The sequence below is a fragment of the Syngnathus typhle genome, linkage group LG5 (assembly GCF_033458585.1).
Source record: "Syngnathus typhle isolate RoL2023-S1 ecotype Sweden linkage group LG5, RoL_Styp_1.0, whole genome shotgun sequence".
NCBI classification, from domain to species: Eukaryota; Metazoa; Chordata; class Actinopteri; order Syngnathiformes; family Syngnathidae; genus Syngnathus; species Syngnathus typhle.
Window position 1 is genome coordinate 12,172,167 of NC_083742.1, and position 21,053 is coordinate 12,193,219.

Below are 21,053 nucleotides of genomic sequence, written 5' to 3' on the forward strand. Positions count from 1 at the left end.
GGTTAAAGGGATATTTTACTTGTTTAGCCATTTTCAGCTGTAGAAAGATTAGATTTGTTTTAATTTATTTCCAATTAATATAATTAAAACCGCAAAAATGACCAAAAAATGGCATCAGTGCTCAAGCAACAACAGATCACAGGTCACCTTGTAAGCATCACATGAACAAACCCAGAAAACAAAACCAGTATACTTTTAACATTCTGCACAGTTTCGAACATTTAGAATGTGACAACAGCAGAATTTGCATATGGGACTTGAATGTGATGGCTCGACTGACAGGTGTTACAGATGTGAAATGTGTGACTTTTTCACTTAAAGCAAAAGTCACACTTAAAGTAACACCCTCGACCCAAGCACGCTACAGCACGTGGCTACACAACACGCTAGCATCAGACTGACACAATGACATTTAGCATGATGAGTGTGTCACACATTGTGGTCTAAGACCATTTGAAGTAACTGCAAACCACTTGTGATAACAATTTGATTGAGGGATAGTTTGAATATACACTGGGTATTTCTTTAGGTACACATATATATAAATCTAATGCGATAATACAGATAACAATGCTCAAATTTGAACAAAACAATATTGCCATGCACACAAAACTTTCTCATATTCATCACCAAATAAGATTAATCTTGTGCAAGGCATCCAGCCTTAAAATATATTACAAGACATATTACCACCTCTCAGGAAGGATATGGTGTAACGGTGTAAGGTTGTAACACACAAGACAAGGTGACAGAGGCAGGTGGCATTAGCACACATAATGGAAATGTGATGTGCTCTTCTTTTTGCATAATCATCACTAGGTGAGGCGGCGATGGAGATGCAGACAGAAGCGACGTAGAAAAACCAGGAAAATGATTTAAATAGATTTAAATATGTACACACAGATGATGCGCTTTGAAGAAATAAGAAACGCTTGACCAAAGAGCAATGAAGAGGAAAAACAAAAACACACTGAGATGCCTCTCGATCTATATTTAATGAATTCCGGATAGCTTACGATGCACACACACATACATGTACATTCATAGAGTGTACTTTATTAATACTAATGGAATGGAGTGCTATTATAATAAAAGCACGTTGTGTGAAGTGATGGGCCGAGTGGGAGGCTGAGAAGGTTGAGACATCACATGTATGTTAACTTCAGGAGAGCTTTTTAACTGCCTGGAAGGAAGAGCGGGAAATGGGAACTCTGTGTAAACTGTGAAAATTGCATTCAACAGTGTTCCTGACTAGAGAAGGTACTTTTGCTCCAGTTTTTGGAAAATAAAAGTCCCTGTTAATCAGTCACATATGTCGAATATATTAATGGAAATAAGTTCGTAAAGATTTTTGAATTGATCCAAAGTAAAGATCTTAATACGTCTCCTGGGTAGTGTTCTTTCTTTGCTCTTTCTCTCGTCAGTAGCCTTTTAACTAAAAATCGAAAGAGTTTTTTTTTTCTTATTTCAGAATATATTATTGTAGGTTATAAGGGGAGTGGGAGTACGTACCGTAAATCCATTGGAAAAAAAAAAAAACATGAAACAAAACCAAAAAAGAAGCTCGACCAGCCCTTGACATTGTACCAATGGCAGCATTTAATAAAGAACGCCCTGACTGGCTCGCAACCATGGTGGCAGCCAATTTAATTTCATCCACAAAGTTATTTCAAGGCAGTTTTCCAAAAGATCAGGCTGGACCAAACTCCTAGTACACTAAAGCGACCCAACATAACCCCATATGATCAAACACTTTGGCGACAGAAGCAAGGAAAAAAAAAAAATTCCCTGGCAGACTAAGATCTACCGCAGCTGTATTAAATGTATTTGTCCTAATAATAGAGAATTTGATTGGGGGACACTACCCTGACATTGCAAAATCTGGCTTAGATCAGTAACCGTCGACCGGGAATCACTCCAACTTGCTGCAACTTGTCATTAGGACAAGCAGAAACACAAATACATGGTTTAAATGATATCAAGGAAAAACATGAATGACCAAGTAGAGCAACGTGCCAATCACAAAGACAGTGAAAACAGTAACAGTAGTTGTTGGATACACACACTGAAAAATAATGACGAAAAATTAAATACGTCTTGCACGTGTGCAAATCTTTGTCCATATTTAAAATAGCATTTGGTTAGGAAGTGTGTTGTCCGATGAGGCTCCCCAGTAGCCCTGATGAAAAAATGGTGGCACCCTCCATCATTGAAGTTGCCCATCCCTGGAGTATACTGAAATAAATAGGCATTCATAATAGATGGTCAACAGTGTGTTGCAAAGCGATATTGAGAGGAAGTCTGTGTTAATGCAAATGCATTGTCAGACAGAGAGACCAGCGCTTCTATGACACCATCTTTTAATAATGAGCAACAATGGCAAAGATGCGCTGAGTGGGACCCAAACAGTGTTGCTGCTGCTGCTGCTGCTGCTGGCAAATAAAGGAGCCTGACAGCGAGTTGAGTGAGTGCAGTGAAATCAGGCCGCATGTGCACTCAAGGGAGTGGAGTGTAAGAGTAGTACGAATAATTTGTTTGTGTATTGATGTTTGTGTTTGCTGTTTGTCTCACAGCAGTGGTCTTGTCCGGCCTGTTTGCAAACATGCCAGAACATAAACAGGAACAAGGCTTCAATGGCACGCTTCATGCTGAAAGGAAGCCTGCCGGAAAAGAGACCCATAAGAGACCAGGCTTTATAAATCTTTTTTTTTTTTTGTCAGAACACAGCAATATGGGTTTTCTAGGCATTGTAAAAATAGCCATACTGTATTTTGTTTTCTGGTTGCTATTTGATCATGAAATGTTCTCCTGGGGATGTCTTTAAAAGTGGTGCACCAACATTATAGTTCGAATACGTGCACGGAAAATAAAGTACTCACACAGTACTCATTTGCATTTTAAAATGAAATGTTTTCTCTCTGTACATATACTGTAGTAGTTAGTGACGTATTATAAAAATCTACAACTGAAATTTCAGCTGGCCTGCAAGTACAGCAAAGTTGATCAACAGACGTTTTCCACTAGAGTGCACAGCCATCTGTTGCTAGACAGAGTTCACAGTGCTCAATCAAAACTGCGCCATATGCCATTATTTTACTATTATTACATAGTCCAGTCACACCCACTTGACTGTTTGGATAGCACACCTAATAGCGCCATGCCACAGAACTACAACAGCACCGCTAAAACGTATTTTTAAAACATTGTTTAAATTGTAGGGAGGAAATGCATAATAGAACTAGAAAAGCTTATCTTGTGTGGGTTTCTAATTAAAAACACTGCTCCTGACCTGAGTATTCAGAGATGGTGGCTCTGACCTTTGTCGTCCCACTTGTTCTGTATTGTAAGCAGAAACAGTGATGTCCTGCTGCTATGATATTATTATGTGCTGTCTGGACATGTGGGCCGACATGGTGGGTGTCTCTCTCTTTGACTCACGAGGCATGTCTTTGTCTTACTGGTCGTCTTTGTCTACCAAATGTATGTGTGCGTGTGTGTGTACGGCGGATTAGCGTGCCTCTCCAGTCCTCTGGCCGTAATCAGATGGGACATTGGCTCCGTGACGGCCCGGCAACCCCCACCGCAGCCCAGTGAGGGAGCACCTCCACTGTTGTGTGTGTTTGACAGGCACTCATAGACCTTCGCAGTATGTTGGGAGCTCAAGCAATTAAACCTGCACACATCAACTGTGTGTTCTGGCCACAGCGAGTGAAAATTTGAGATGCCTTTGCACTAATCTGGCTGAATAGAACAACAAGAAAAAATTTGAGTCGAGCAATGGACATGATAATAAAGCAGCTCAATAAGGCAGATAAAGTTCCATTAGGTTAGTCTGAGCCCTCTGACCCTCCTCTGGCCTGTCTGCTGGTAGGTTGACTCTCAACCTCTGACCTTTTGTCTTTCAGATACAACACACATACATACACACGTGCCTCTTGCTCTCTTTTCCTTGACAGCCCTCATGCTCATATTAAGATCTACATGGCTGATTTCGAGGCAATTTCAGCCATAAACTCTCATTTGGGAGGGGAATTAGTTTGCCTCCGAGTCTTGTTACTGTGCTGCGCTTAACGACATTAGTGCGTTCTTGTGGCTTTTACATTAAAGCAAGGATGGATTGTACCGTTCTCATCAACCAGCATTCTATTCTATTGGCCCGGCATTTATTGTTCAACATCATTATTCTTCCGTTGTGCTGTTGCTGTTTTAAGTACTGTATATCTTGTAAAACAAACAAACAAAAAAAAACTTGATGTCTAGGTTCTTTTGACAGTGCGCCATTTCAAGCCGTCCCATTTACAAATAATGTGCGCCAGGGTTAAATGTCGTATTGATGTTGACTGGCCAGACTAAATGATTCAAATCTATTTCCGCTGTAATAAAAGATTTAGTTGGGCTTTGGCATCCTGCCCTTCGCACAGACGGAGGAGCACCATCAGCAGAGAAAGATGAACCATAATGAACTTTTAGCAATTACACTTCATCTCGGCCCACTTATTCTACACAAAATGGCTTCCTTAATGGCTGCCTCCGCACAAATGTCCCTTAGTGTCCTACAAAGGCATCTCTATATATTCAAACCAACTCTTCCATTAATAATTAAATAAAGAAAAAAAAGTTGTGCAGATAGATAGTATCACTATATATATATCGACTCAAAAACCAATTTCCTACAAAGAGGCAACCTTAACATTCACCGTGGCTGGTATTAAAAATAAAATCTGTATTTTAAAACGTCCGTTTTTCTTGCATTCTTCCACATATTTTCCGTTATACGTAAAAATCAAGAGTTTTTGCCACAAATGATGAACCATTCATTCCAGCAAAGAATAACACAAAAAATAAATGGATGTAAATTTGATGTAATTATAATGAAAGGTTATATATAAATCGAAGTTATTATTATTATCATCATTTATAAATGCTTAAGTATGAATAAACCCACAGCTCTCCAAAATTAAGTATGTGGATGCTTTTTGATTACAAATTATTATTAATTGTTAATTCACAACAAAAATACAAAACCTAATAATGCACAATATTATTTCTTGATGAAGACAGAGTGAAAAGAAAGTCACATAAATAGGACTAGTTTCTATCAGTGGGTTTTAAAAAGAGATGAGACTACTAAAATGAAAGCTAGGGCATATTTCTCTCTTGATATAGCCAAACACCCACAGTTTGCTAATAAAATACTATTTAAAATAGGATTTTATCACAATAAATCCTCATTTTGCTTTCATTTGTGAATTTGGAGAGAATTGGGAAAGGGAATATGCAGATAGTGGAGAATCGTGAGAGAGAGAGGGCGAGAGAGAGAGTGTTTGTGTGTGTGTGTGAGTGAGAGAGAGAGAGATAAGGATAAGCACCCACTTAAGTTCTTTGATCGGAAAGGTCCATCAATCTACTGTTGAAACAGTGTGTATGAGAAAGTCCTCACTGATTGATTGCACATGTATATACTCGTACTACGCTCTCCTGCACTTGGGTGGAACTTAACTTGACAGCAAATGTTGTTTTACCAAATTATACCAAACTTTTTCTAAACTGGACCAAAAGCCAGTATTCCATATAAAAGCCAGGTTGCAACCTCAAATGCTTCTGAAAATGTTAACTTGCACGGTACAGAATGTACTGGCTCTGAATGTCTGAATCTCATTTTAGTATCCCACAAAGCACACTCACAAGCTTTATTTTCCACTTTACTTGCAGCAACAATCCAAAGCATTTTCAAAAAGATGGAGTCCCATGGAGAACTCGTAATTTCTCCGCCTCCTTTAACCCTCCGCCCCCTCCTCCACCCAGTCTGGCATGGAAGGGTTAACGAGGAACAGAACCTCTGAAGAGCTGCCTGCTTAACCTCTGACTTCAACGTGTAAGAAAAAAAAAATCAAAGGAAGACATATATATGTGACAAGTCATTAAATGTAAATAGATTTCCTTTACAAAAATGCATCATGTATTTCTCCATCAAGTGGGCCAGAAACAAATATTACTACATGAGTGTTCATCTTTACAGAATATGTGCACAGGTTTGGACAGCTACAGGAGTGAGCAGCAGCACCCCTCCCCTAAATGTCTTCATCCCACACCCCAGCAGACTCCTCCCCTCTGCGGGCAGCAGGTTGTCAGTGAGGAGGTCCAGCTGGTGGAGACTGGCGATGCTAAACAACGTGTCACAGATAAGACAAGGCGGGGAAGGTATGCACAGCCACCACCACTCTGAGGGGATTGATGATGAGTGCAAAGGTTGGGAGGGTCTCTCCTTGCGTGTGACGTTGTATATATTGTTACACAGCCAACAATACCCCGCAGTGATGAAATGTGACTGTTGGACTCTTTACAAGTATACTTTTAGAAAGAAAAAAAAAAGTTGTGCGATTGTGTGGTTATCAGGACCTTATGTTTGTGCATTAAAATTAACTGCACACTTTCCATTCCGTAGGGCTGTATATAAATAACTCTGAGGAATGGTAATTACCTCTGTCGTGTGTTTCCATGTTAGCAGGATTATGCAAAATCTAATCTACTGAAGACATAACATTTTGGTCATTATCATTGTGGAAATTCCAAAGAAGACAGTGGGCATGGCACTTTTTGCCTTTATTTGCTTGACTATTGTATAAGGAAGTGTGGAGTAAATATATTTTATTTTTTTCGCACAAGCAAAGAAAATATTTTGGACATTCCGCCTACATTATGCCTCTAATAGTCACCCACTCACCTGCAACTCTGATAAGAGGTTGAACAGGTGGACCTTTGGAGCTTTTGACTTTGGGATCGTACTGCACAGCATGTTCAAATCTAGAAGCACATTAAATGCAGGCAGAAGAAAATTGCAACCAACAGCTACCAAAATTCTCCAAAACTTTATTCAATTCTGTATATAAATTTGATTCCAATTAACCCCCACCCCATATAGCACAACTATTTTTCACCACGTGGAAATAGAAGGTGAAGCCAACTTCGGAAAAAAAATCTCTGCACAACACAATCTTGTTTCACAAGAATGACATCGAACCAAGAGTAATAAATACTAGAAAACACAAAAACACTTTTCAGCTTTCATACCATCTCGTACACGTACACACATTAAGGGTGCAGACTCAGCACCTTCTCATGTTACTGCATATAAAACCCGGGTGGAAATGTAACAAAACTGCTACAAAAAAAAAAAAAAAGAAAATCTCAACTTCAGCTTCAATTTTGCACAGAGCCACAATTGTCGTTTTACAGTGGTCACAGGGAGGAAGTAACGCTATCCAGATGTGCAAGGAAATGGGTTCCCTCTAAAACTACAGTAAATGTGGGACTAACAAGGACCAATTGGATAGGCAAATAACCGACTGTTTATTACTAAACGTATATTAACCTGAGTGGATCAAATATCACATTTACAGCACTGTTTACAACCCTCACAAGTCATGAGACTATCAAAACAAGTAACCAACTCGCCTCCATTCAAAACAAAACAAAACAAATTTTCTCACAGAGTGGTCATCTTAGGAGAAGGGTGGGGCCCGAGCGTCTTTTTTGGTCCTGGAGATGATCGGTCAGCTGGGGGTGACAGAGAGGACAATGGAGACAGATGCGAAATGCTTCACCCAGAATGCGGTGGAAAGAGTGTTTACAGGTCCCTCAGCCCCGTAGCGCCATCTAAACAAACTGTTTATCTGCGTGGTGCAACGCCTGCAGCTACTACGGCCTGTCTCGTTGCAAATGAGCTCATAGCGTTCTTGAGCTGAGCTGACACAGCTTTCACACACACACACCGGCACTGTCATGAGGGCTGTGCGTGGAGCTGTGCTTTGCTCCACTCAAGAGATTTAAAAATAAAATAAAAGAATAGGGTCCCCCTCAGGCTTCTGCCGTGAGATTATTTTGGTCCATAAATGTCTGACGACAGGTCACAATTTACATCTTTCACGGTGACGGAAAGCGGAGGAGAAAAAGCAGCCTGTTCTGTTCAGGCTTTGGTTTTAAACGGGGCTCACAGTGCAAACATTTGGTTGACATCAGTCATTGGGTTACGGAAAGACAATAAAACACAACTTTGATGTTGGGCTTTTGTTCAACGTCTGGACTTTAGTAGAACGTGGCCGCGTCCGAGCCTGGTTTTTAACGACGCGGTGTTCCCAGCAGCACAGGGGAGGGAAACGTGACCAATTTGCACAGCACAAAATGACACAGCGGTGATATCATCTATTGAGAGAATCACAAAGAATGATGTTTTCTAGGAGGCGGTGGTCCATTCGGGGACGCCGCACCTGATGTGTGTGTGCGTCTCCAACGTATGGTAGAGTGGGGGGGACAGGTTAGGGGTAAAGCGAGGATACTCTCTGTGGAGAGGGGGGCTGTGATGCCTGCTTGCACTGTTTTCCGAGCTTTGCCTCCTGTATGGGTCGTGGGTGACGGCCTCTCCCAGCGGTGGCGAGCCGTGCTGGGCTACGCCGCTGAGCCGTGAGCCCTGCGGGCTGGAGCTGTAGGGGGGGTGCGGGTTATATGGCGGGTAGGGCTCCAAGGCGGAGGGCAGAGGGCAAGGGTACGACCAGGATGCGCAGCCGCGGTCATCGAGTCTGCTCTCCGAGCCGGCGAACATGCACGCCTGCCGCTGACCCATGTCGGAGCTGTAGGGGGCGTCGGTGAGAGCCGGGCCAGGGGTAGTAGACAAGGCGGGCGCCGGTGGAGGCGCAAAGGGGGAGGCGTGGTAGTAGGAGTCGCCCGGGCTCCGTGAGCTAGCGGGGAAGGCTCTCTTGAACGGATGCTGGCAGTTTTCTGTGGAGCAGTTCTCCTCCACTGTACAGAGAAAACGTTGTGACATTAAATCAGCGCAGGGAAAGTTGGTGCTACTTTAAAAGCGTTTTATTGCTACGCTGAGCACCAAAAGTGCACATAAAAGACAATTGCATTCGTTTTGAGGCTTGACATTTACTGAGGCACAAAAGTAAAGAGTGGCTGATTCATGTTTGTCAGATGAGCTTAATGGACTGCGCGCATTGTACTGTAGTTGGCACTGAGCTGAGGTCAAGTCCTACGTCTTCTTGGAGAATTTAGACATCAACAATCTTTGCCATGTTTAGACTATGCTGATATTCATGACACTGTTCTAATATTGGAGCTCATTGGATGGTCGCTATTGGTAAGGATAGTGAATGTATGCTGGATGTTACACAATATGTAAAGTGGAAAACCATTGTTTACGAGCACAAACCCATGTTACATAACCACCTTTACACGAGGCTCATTAATAAGATTCGCAAATATATTGGCCTAAAACAGACAAACTGCTGACATCACACAAGGCCAAACAAATAAGCACACAAACACTTTACACAAACTATATTAGATCATTCAAAACGCATTCGTTGCATTCAAGGACCGCCAAGAGAACCGGACATCTAAAATGCCAATTTGCAAATGCTGAATCACAAATCTGCCAGCGTTCAAGTACTGTACAGGCGAGTGCAATAGAGTACCTCCACATTTTGCTGTTTTATTATTGTAATGTGACACTGGTGACCTACAGGCTGAGCCACTCTTACCTTTCCTCTTGGTGCAATGGTAAAGTTGAGCCTGTTGGATGTGCTGAGGATGAGACAAAGTGTAGTGAGTGGATGGAGCCCCCAGCAGCGTCTGCGGGCTGCTACTGCAGCTCAGGCCGTTCTCACAGCTGTAGGGTGATGTGGCCGCTTCGGGCGAGCCCCTCAGAACCCGCACCTCCCCGCCAAAGGGACTCCCGGCCGAGCACGCTCTCTGGCGGCCCGTGCTGCGAGGGACTACCGGGTAGTCCTTCCTGAAACAGACAGAATCCACAAAAGGGACACATTTGAATCTGCTTGTGTTTTTGACTGCATTCAGATATTTTTGCCTGATCCTATTATTGTGACACCCCCCCCCCCCCACCACCACCACGACCACCACACACCCTTTCGTCGTTCTCTTTCAAGTCTACTTAAGCGCTCTCCATCCTTCCAGCTCTGATCTCTCTCTGTAAACACAGCCCTCTCTGTGAACTCTGTGGTATGTAGGGGACAGCGGGCCACATCTCGCTGACTGGCGCTGAGATAGTGACACGCACAAGCAGACACATGCACGCACGCACAAACACAGCCAGGGCCGCTGTGAGATAATTTGCCGCTCTAAAAATAAACATCTAGCCATGTGTCACTTCGGATATAGGCTCATCTCCGCAAACCAAAGCAGCACAATAACAAAAAGGAGGAGGGGGTGGGGGGGGGTGGGGGCTACACTGCTCTGCACTGTACAGCCATGCCCCCTCCCTCCTGTAACAGGCTCTCTCATTGGCTCACTAACAAAACTGCCCGACACAAGTGGAGCCTCCATAGTGGAGATCAGCTTGGGACACAAGCAGTTGATGAGGAGTGACAGTGTGATTCACAAGCAGGAGTGCGCTATCATTGGTCTATCACTGCTCCATATGTGTTGTGCTGTGTTGTGTTGTATTGTGTTGTGCTGTGTGGTTAATGCTGCAGACCAGCTATAGGGTCAAGCTCAAGCTTCAGGTGACAGCAGCTCACATCTTTTGCCACTTGGCTCAAGCCAACACATGCACTCTCACACCATATGTGCGCCATCATAACAGAGTGGGAAGAAGAAGGAGAAGAACGAGGAGGAGGAGGAGGAGGAGGCGGTTTGGGTAGAAGCAGTGGACAACTGCTATTCGTGGAGAGAAGGTGAGTCTGAATTTTCACACTGAAGTGATCATAATTGCCTGTATTTATCAATTTTACAACTATACAGACAACTATGGATCCCAAAACCATTTTAAATAGTTACAAATATATTTCAGTCGCAAATCAGACGGTTGTTGTTACATTTGGAACTGGGTAAGTCTTCTGCTTTTCACCACGTTTAATTGAGCGAACAACTACTTTTGATCCGTGAACAATTTTGAGTTTAGTGGAATATGAATGAAACTGCAAAATCCACCACATTTTTATTTATCTCAGCGGGTAGCCATTTTGCCGACTGCCGTCGATCAAAAATGACATCACAGTGTCACATGACTATATGTAGAAAACAGGTTGGTAATAATGTAAAAAAAAAAAAGAAAAAAGAAAAAGGTTTATAACCTCATTAACAACAAATGTAAAAAAGCCTGTCAGGCTTGCCTTGTTGCACTCAAGTGTCACAGGAAGGACAGTTCAGTTTGTAGACAATGATTTTGATCCTATTTGATTGATTGACACGTAGACATAGGTGCTGGGCCGGCCCACACACGCACACGCACGCACGCATGTACTCACCCCTGCAGTTTGGCCATGCGGTGCAGCTCGTTGTCGTCACTGCCTCTGAAGCCCTTTGCAAAAGGATTGTTCTCTATCTTTAACTGAGTAATCTGAGGACAAAACAAAGGATCTCTTTTATAGACTAGTGCTGACATTAAGGCGCAGCACATCCACAGGACCATACATGCACACAGACGCAACGGGCCCTTTTAAACCTTCTCCCCAGCGAATGAAAGTCGACGGTTTATTATTAGTGGGGGCCCTGTAGATGTTAAAAGCAGCCCCGCTCGAGCTTCGCACGGCCAACATTCCTCGGCCGTTGACGTTCCTGACGGAGAGGACAGTGTTCTCGCCAGCTGACACCGAATAAACTGTTTAGCCAAACAGTCGCCAGGTTTAAGCATTTTCAGGCCAAAGCTTTTAGAGGTTCTGAGCTTTGATGTTAGGTCTTCAAACTTTTCTCATGCTTGCGTTTGGCTGCAGATTGTGTGAGAACGCAGGAGAGCCGCTCAGGTCGGGTAGCTGACGACAGAGATAGTCAGCAGAGATAGTCAAATTACTGTGGCAAACGCATTTTATACACGTCATGATTGATTTTTAGTCTTCAAAATAAAATAATGCTACTGCTCAATGCAAAAAGACATATTTTTTTCATAATACTGTGTTGCTTTATTCATTTTTCACTAGATAGTGCCAAAAGATTTTCTTAAACAATATGTCCTATTTTTATTTATTCTTACTCATTGTGTAAGCACAATCTAGGATCTTGTACATTTTTATTAATAATCCTTTCATATATATTAGAATTATTCCAAAAAGCATTTTGCTGCATATTCTCGATTTTGCTTGGCAATCACCTCTTGTGAGGAAATGAAGAAATGAGCAAGCGCAAACAGCAAAGGATCAACTAATCGTGTAAAGGAATTAGTAATAGCTTTTAGAGTTTGCTATCAAAGGTGATTGGCTGGTCGCAACCGCATGGAGCCTAAATAAGATGAGGGGCTTCAAGTCTCCATGTGTAAAATGCATGGGCCAAGATCAAGGGAAAGAAACAGGTCATTAGAGTGACACACACACACGCACACATTTTTTTTCCACATGCTACCTTTTAACCACAACACAGCAAAAACAATGCAAATGACTTTTTGCATGAAAATAATACAAACATTGGGAAATTGTGTGTGTGATCTTCAGGGACAGTTGGAAACATTTGGATGAGGACATTTTGGACCAAACTTTGGGGTTAAGAATGGAATTGGGTCAAGAAGTGTCAACCCTCTCATAATGGTTAAGGTTTGGAAAAGATGCTAGGGTAGTATGCAAACGAATGTCCTCATGGGACCATATGAGTACAAATGTGTGTTGAGGTTGAACTAATTTGCTGTGCACACAAAAGGCTTCTGAGGTCGTTTGAGTATTTTCAGATGCGATGAATCTGTGATGGACCATCGCCGCAAAGTACTAACATGAAAAAGGCGTCATTATTATACTCTCATCTTGACGAGTGTTAAGGCTGCTTCTGGATGCGATTCATGCCCTCGGTCAAACTGACCTTATGGTTCTGGTAGGAGGTTACAGCGATGAAGGCGGTCTCAGAGAAGACATGAGTGCAGAAAGCCGTGTTCTTCGAGCCGAAGCCGTTGTTCTCGTCCGCCTTGACAATATGGATGCGAGGCTGGTATTTGTGCATGGAGTTGAGTATTATCTGCGCAGGGGTGAGATTGAGAGGGTGAGGGTGAGGTTGAGCAATCAGCAAAGTTTCCACCGACAGAAGAAAGGCTAGGTTCAGGTGATTAACGCGTTTCGAAGATGACATCTCTTTGAAAAAAGGAACTCACAAGATCAAAGTGAGGGAATACAAGATGTTCTACTTTTTGTTAACTTACAATTTGGTGAGGTCTCTAAAAATAAAAAAGAAATATATATACATGTCTGTGAGAAAAAAAAATGGTGTTCTACAACACTGCAAACTAAAGTCATAATAATAAAATTACCATATTGCTAAATGAATATCTTTACAACTGTGTGAATCTAAAGCGGGAATTTCTACCTTAACCTGGACAGAATATGTTATACGGTAAACAGTTTTTCCAAAAGTCAGTGATTTTCAAATGTGTGATACAGACACCATTGGTGGTATGTCGGCTCCATCTAGTGGCATATTAAAGAACTGCTGCACAGGTACAGTTCAGTTGTATTTAACTTTCAAGCTAAAATCATTTGCTTTTAATTGTTAAGAACGGTTTATTTTTAAACATTTACTTAAGTATGTTCTTTAATTCAACTTTTATATGCAGTATATTTTAATTTAAAGTTTTAAACATTATGTACAGTTTTTTTAATTGTCTTATATTTAAGCAAAGTGTTAATGTTCAAACTGTGCATGATTTAACAACAGTTTATAAAATGATCAAATATGATTTTTAGGACTACAACCTCTGTCTACTTTACAAATATTCTGCTTTACCACATGCTATGAATTGACACTGTCAGAGAGGTAAAAAATGTTTTTTGCCAAGATTGTTAAGTACAGTTTGTTAAATTGGGAGGCTGACTTAAAATCTGATCATCAAGATTTTTGGGTGATATTAGAAGCTTTATTTTGATCTTTTTTTACCTTTACTTTGCTGTTGATCATGTTTGATTGACAGCATGACAGAGGAATCAATCTAGCTATATCTTGATTATTGCAGTTTGCAGTGATACCGAGCTGCACTATACTGTACATTTCTGATATTTTGCTTGTCTCTTAAGAACTCATTTCAAAATTATTAAAAAGCTTTTGCACAATTTTAAGCAGCCGGATAGCTTTTTGGACTTGCCCCTCTACAATGTAAACCACACACGCTTTTCTCCGAGGAATCACTGACCCTTTTGTGCGCGTGCGCTTGGGCTCATGCATGCGCGCCTTCATCTAGAGGGGCTCAATTTAATCGCAGTGACGTGTCCGCCGGTGACATGCCTCAATGAATGGTCTTCACAAGTCTTTGGGTTCATTACTTAGGGGCCTGGAAATGTGATGTTTTGTGTTTGTTTCAAACAATACACGTTGACCTGCTGTTAGTGCTGCTGGTAGCCTAATTGGTGCTGCAAAAGGGAACCAGTGTGCACTCATGAGGCCCTTGGCTGATTTGTGTTCTGTTATGATGGCTGCTGACTTCTATTTACAATTGCTACTTTAAAATCCAATGCAATCATTCTTCCAAAATTGAAAACACATCGTTGCTATTTATTTAAAATGCAGTGGTTGATTGCGCCACCGCAGGACTCCTACAACATTTGTGCCGTTTGAAATCATCCTTACATATTATTGTGCTCTATATATTTATAATTAAGCAGCAAATCTCACATGTCCAAATGGGTCCAGGTGGTTGTTGGTGAGTTTGAGTTTCTGGAAGGACACCAGCTGGCGGCTCCAGTGGGCCCCCGTGGCAGGAGAGTCCGGGTGGACGTAGAGTCTGCCTGGCATCGCTGGTTCTGCCTTACCAGTTACTGACCTACACATGTACAGTTGATAAATATGAATGTAGCTACTGTAGTAAGCACCAGCGTGAGACATTGACATGCAGTGAGTCACAGTGGTAGGTCTGACCCGGTCATGCACCACTGTACTCGACTGCAGACAAATCAGTTCATGCTTTAATTAGACTCAAGCACCAATATTTTATATGTTTTCAAATTAGACATGACAATACAATGCCAAATTCTGTGCTTTCAAATGTATATGTTTCTATTCTACATCATGCATGATGGACATTTTTTGCATTACAATGTCTGCACGTTTTGTTCCACTATTAGAGTAATACATTATTTGGAGACAATTGCCCTTAATTACTTTGTAAAAGCACACATGGGCAATTAATTGCACGTTAAATGCCATTTTGCCCACATTGCAGTGCAGACAAAAAAAGTGTAACGACATGCCACGTCCACTACGAGGTCCTGAAAGGTTACACGTTTAAACAGGCAAACGATAATAATAGAAAATTAAACAAAACGAAATAATCAGATCTGCTTCTGTTTTTTTGGGGGGTTTTTTTTGGATGGAATTAAATTTGGGTTTGGTTGATGTGCCATTTCGTCCGAGTCTTGCTGATGTGCAAGGCGCCACACACGTTTTACGTTTCCCTTTGTGTAACGTGTATTCTTCATTGCGAGCTTGTAAAATTTATTTCACCTTACTTGGCGCGTTGTTGTACTTGAATTGCGCGCGCTCAATGGTATATTAGCGCACGGTAACGGGGGTGGAAAGACGCAGAGGAAAGCAGTAACGCATCAGTGGGACCCATCGGATCGCCCCCACCCCCTCCGTTGAATGGGAGACTTTAATCCGTACCGTGTCGTCTGTCCGCCCGGTGAACCCTCTGCAGACTGATTTAACCGGCGGGTAGACGGATGCAAGAGGCGGGAAGTAGGCCAGCCCGGTCTCCATAGAGGGCCTGACTTTTACGAGCGGTTTAACCTTATGATATGTTTTTTAACTTATTATGTCAGCAGTAATATCAGAAAGTCACCCCGCCCATATCCATTTTGTATTTGCTGACAAAAACACGCAATTAAACGCTGGATTCTTCTGATATGTTCAATAAATATTGGTCATTAATGAAAAAAAAAAAAAACGACACCCACCATTTGTTGTCTGCAAACTTATATCGATGGTCATCGCCGGGCACAATGTCCATGAGGAGAATGTATTTGGTTTTTGGGTTGAGTCCCGTCACCTTCACTTTATAACTGGGGAACATCCTTCTAAAAATAGGATTAAAAAAAAAAATCAAATGTGTTGGGAAGGGAATAAAGATATTTTGGTTAGTGTCATAAAAAACGTTCACGCACTATTTTGGTGGAAAACTGCGATACTTTTTTTTTTTGGTCAACACGCGAAATTCATCCTTACCTTCCAGCCTTGGTGATGATCATTTCAGTTCCTACTTCATCAAATCTCGTCCAAAGCTCTCTGTCATGAAGGAACACTTTTATTCCTTCCATGCCCTGCGGCAAAACATACAAATAAATGATTCCACAATAATATTAATAATAATAATATTAATAATAATAATAATAATATTTTTTATTTATTTATCAATTGCATCATCGCCAACTTGTGGATAAATGGCCAAACAGCGACCATGAAAATACTATAACAAATGGCAAATAATCCAAAGGTTCTACCAGTTGACTGGAATTTGTTTGTGGTGAAGCAGGCGATTTTAAAGTGTAACTGCTGAGACTGGCTTGTTTATTCTCCTTGGGAGAATCCGTGCAGTTTGAGTCTGGACGCTCAGCGAGGCCGAACTGGTCGCCTCCGTTGGCCATTGTTTCCCTACACACACACACACACGTGTACACACAGACAAAGTACAACATCATCAATCCAACGGGAATTTGCTGATATATATATATTTTTGATTTTTTTTTCTATCGTGTTTAATGAAATATAAAGATCAGTTGTACAGTCTAAATAATTATAGCACGTACATAGAGCGGGTGGAAGAATGATCTAAATATTCAAATTCCAAGCAATGCACACTAATCCAATAAAAACAAAAATCCATAAATCATTCAATGAGTTAAAAATACGAAGAAACTTACAAATATTTTCAAATGTCTTGATTAGAATGAAAGTTTACAACTTTGAGTTGTAGTCCTTTATCTTTTCGATTCTCGTATATAACGTAAATTGCAACTATATACTGTAACTAATGATTGGTTTTCACTTTAAATTGAATTAAACATTGACTTGACCTTTCACATTGTTTTGAAGTGAGATTTTTGCCACTGAACAGGCATGGACCTTGCATTATATGTTTAATTTATTATTACATGTCAGACGTGCATGTCAGACGTGTACGGCGCAACTTTGCAGAGATTAAGCGCTGCACATTAAATATGCAAGAGGCGATGTTATAAAATAGATACAGCAGCTATAAGTGACATCAAGTGTGTACAGAATATTTGATTGTCCTCTCTTGGGGCAGTGCACCTACCTCAAGCAGTCCACCCCGCAATAACCACGATCATCATCCTTCTCCCTCCACCATCACCTCTCTTCAGTATAGAACTTGTTTTAATTCCCCACTTGAATATCTGAATCGAAGCGGTCCACGTGTTTCAGCGAGATGTTAAAAAGTCAATATAATCCATCCACAAATTTGGAATAACATCGGTTCTGGTTTGAGTGTCTGCGGGGACGCAGCTGCTGCCTTCCGTGGCTCAATCAGATCATTGCAGCTTTAATTGGTGGTCCCTATAAGTGTCGCTCCTCTCGAGGTTGCCCTCACCGACTGGGTGCCGGCCCCGATCTGGACCCCGCTCATCACATCCTTCATCTCAAATGGAGTCAAGTCCGGTTCAGACAAACAGCACCACCCCCTCGTGGCTCTCCTTTGCTCCTATTGGCCAGTGCCGTGCGAGTTGCCACTACATGGGCGCCCCCTCGTTGCTTCTTTTTTTTTTTCAATACAATTATTCAATGTACTAGTTGAACCAACGTTTCGAGCACGGACGTGTAATTTTACTTCTATCCAAAGGTTGGAAAAAAAAAACATAATGGTTGTCCAAGCATAATGCCAAACAATAATTGCATGATTTTAAAAAAAGAGAACCCAGTCTGTGACGTCATTACAACACTAGTTGCGACGTCACACAACAATCATGTTTAATCTCGTCGTAGATTCACGAGGATCATCACAGTGACCGGATTACCGGAAAACCTCATCACCGGGAGCAAACATGAACGGGTCAGCGGGAGGTTCTTACGTCTGTCCTGTCTTTTGCGACGGAGACATTTACGCATCGTCAGATATTGAATAGACACGATATGATCTTTAGTTGACATTCATTGGAACTGGGGGTCACATAACTTGAAGCATACTGGAATTTATTATTTATAATTTCGGCGTTTATAGTTTTGAAAACGTTTTTTTTTACCACAGTGTCAAACTTGTTGTCTAATAAGAGTAGACAATACAATATACGTACTACAATAATTTTTATCTATTATTATTTTCAAACAGAGCTTGTCTAAGATTGTAAATTTGTGAAACATAATTAGACGTAAACTTTTTAATAGTGATTTGCATTTGCTAAATGTATAGGTAAAAAAACATCACCATAAAATTCCAAATGACCAAACGCTTCACTTAACAAAAAACACACTCAGAACAGACCTAATTTAAGTTATATATATTCCACTTTTGCCATTATCAATTATTGATTGAAATAATACGTGCCCAATAATTGTGCGTATATGTTCTCCACACAACGAATGATTTTGTGTGAGGTGTTCATCATTCATCAAAAATGTGGCCATGTAGCAAATTGCGATTAAAAAGGGGGGAAGCATATACGCATTTTTAAAGGATGTTGTGACGGTCAAGTGCGAACTGCGATGTAAAATGTACCTGCAAAAAATTAGGCGTGTCGAAATAATCAGAAAAATACAATAGAACGCACAAAGCTTAATTTTCGTATCAACGCAAGGAGTAAAATATATTTTTCATGGCTTAGACATTTTTTTCTGCTCCAGGAGAGATACACATGGATTTCACGGTCTTATGTAAACAATACAGTAAATATATGCACTGTAAACGCCACCTCCCATCCCACGTAAATAAATCCCTCAAAATAAAATATTTGTTACCTTTCTATAAACTAATGGGGCACTCACATTAAATACAAGTTTTAACTGACTTCATCTAGACTAATTTATTTTTTAGGGTTCTCCCTATTGAGACTGCAGCTGTTTGGCCTGGCCTGTGAGGCATGATAAAAAGTGAGAGGAGAAGGTTTCAAGAATACCTTAAATGAGGTGGTGCTGGCGGCTTGACTGCCTATTATTATTGTCCCATCCGGGCTTCAGATGACTGGATTCTCTGTTCTCCGTCTGGAGGAAGTGGTCCCAGACCTCCTGCACTCAGCAGGTCCGTCTCGCACACCTTGAGCTCGGCCACAACTAGCATTTGTGTGTGGCATCAGAGGGCGAGGTCAACCCATTTCTCTGCAAACAATCACATCACACAGGGCCAAATACATTCCATCGCCCCTCCCTGCCTGCCTGCATCCAGTCGGTGAGGTGGTCTCAAGTGGGAAAAGCGCAGATTTTTGAGGGGTGGGGGGTGGTGGCAGAGCTCCAGGCAGGACATGCGTCCAGCTGAAAGAAAACCTGGTCCTCATTAATAGGACTTTATTGCTGTTGTACATGTTAGGAGAACCCACATCCACGGAAAAAAATACTATGGTGTAAAATTAAAGAAATGTTTTGCCACTATAATAAGATTTCAGTTTCAATATTCCGCTACATTTTTATGATGACTGATGAATCTGATGAGGGCCTCTCGAAATTATTTTGGTCTAGAAATCTAGTTTACATTCGTCAAACTGGTGTCCTCTATATTGATCATGCATGGACATCAATGTCTAACTTTTTGTGCGGTAACCGGGTATAGCTTATTTTTCAGCCTTTAAAAAAGTACATATGGTCAAGAAATGTTTATGCAGTTACTTCAGAAAACAGAAAGAAGCTCAATTATTGACCACATACGTTTGTTTGTTTCAGATCTTCAATTTAGTCTAAAATCAGCATATTTATGCACATTAAATTGTGAAAAAACCTATGGTGACATATAATTAGATTGACAAAAAAAAAAAGTTTGTGGAAAAAAGTTGTGTTTCATTCGTTTGCAACTGACTGATGGTATTATCTTTCATTTATTCTGAAGATGACTACTGACGCTCCAGTAGACATTGTTCACATGTGGAGTCTTTTAGCGCCCTCTTGTGGCTATTCCTTTGTAAACAGGAACTCTCGCAGAATTGGCAAAAAGAAAAGAACATAAGTTACAAAGTAAAAAAAGAAACAAGCCAAAAGCAGCATGACTTCATCCAACACTTCAGATGGTCCATGCATTCTCGTGTACAAGTAGTAAAGCAACTTGTGCTCAAGTGAGACAGTTTACGTTGGAGTAATATTTAACAACGAAAAAAAAGTCCCAGTGAAGGCAGCCTGGTGCTGCTTATTCAAGTGGGAACATTAACATTTGGGGATGCTGAGTGTCTGGCTGCCTTAAGACATGCTGTCACTCAAATGCGTTAAGGTGAAGTGCCAAGTGACCTTTACATTGTGTGAATGCAAAAACAAGCAATTCAACCCCAACGGCTGAGGGGCTCATTTCTCATACTGTACATTTTTAGAAGAAACGAGAGATGGTTAAATGTCCAAATAATGACTATCGCATCCTGTTGGAACAAACTTGAACAGTCCAATTCCCATCATCCGTCTTTCTGCCTAGATTTCACTCAAACTAACCTTAGGGAGGTCTGTCTTTACCAGACTGAAAAGTCATTTGAACACAGCCAGCTGACATTTTACAGGCACTCGGGGCATTAGCCAACACGATTTAAACTGTTCTTCTGAGACATTTAACGTTCAGAAGCCCTCGTGTCCGCTGACGAGCACATGGTCAGAGGTCAGGACATGGTTTTAGGCGCTTTACCTAATGGCCCGCTGCACTGGACGTGTGAAACAATTCACTTATCACAAGTGTTTGGCCTTAACTGGACCCACTCGCATGGTTGTCTTTGTGTCATCAGCATGTGCATGTCTGACACGACGGGGGTGAAAGTGCAAACGAGTTGGCCTCGAGGCATGATGGCCCTGAGAAAGAAAAAACGAAAACTTCAAGTGCTAACTAAGAATGTGTGGCCTTACGGTAGATACCAAAACAGTTGGAACATAGAAAGAGTCCCATGGTGCCCAATAGCAAAGGTAACTCTCTTTTTTTTTTTTTAAACCCCCCCAAAAAA

The 21,053-nt window shown here is 41.4% G+C and overlaps 1 protein-coding gene across 1 annotated transcript; it reads right to left on the reverse strand.

Annotated features, from left to right (window-relative positions):
- Nucleotides 1-6,850: 6,850 nt before the first annotated feature.
- tbx5b (T-box transcription factor 5b) lies at nucleotides 6,851-17,566 on the reverse strand. The gene is made up of 9 exons (XM_061277703.1): nucleotides 17,237-17,566; nucleotides 16,422-16,572; nucleotides 16,147-16,241; nucleotides 15,879-15,998; nucleotides 14,599-14,746; nucleotides 12,802-12,954; nucleotides 11,268-11,359; nucleotides 9,543-9,793; nucleotides 6,851-8,796 (listed from the first exon to the last, which is right to left on the reverse strand). Exons 2-9 carry the CDS (start codon nucleotides 16,563-16,565, stop codon nucleotides 8,234-8,236), a joined length of 1,566 nt encoding a protein of 521 aa, XP_061133687.1. The 5' UTR covers nucleotides 16,566-16,572; nucleotides 17,237-17,566; the 3' UTR covers nucleotides 6,851-8,233.
- Between the last annotated feature and the right edge of the window lie 3,487 nt (nucleotides 17,567-21,053).

What these genes read in the sequence shown, in the direction of transcription:
- tbx5b (XM_061277703.1), bottom strand. Translation starts at nt 16,565, where the DNA reads ATGGCCAACGGAGGCGACCAGTTCGGCCTCGCTGAGCGTCCAGACTCA. An exon ending in AAACAAATTCCAGTCAACTG is followed by an intron (nt 16,242 to 16,421) that starts GTAGAACCTTTG and finishes GTTTTGCCGCAG; the next exon opens with GGCATGGAAGGAATAAAAGT. An exon ending in CGCATGGCCAAACTGCAGGG is followed by an intron (nt 9,794 to 11,267) that starts GTGAGTACATGC and finishes TGTCTGTTTCAG; the next exon opens with GAAGGACTACCCGGTAGTCC.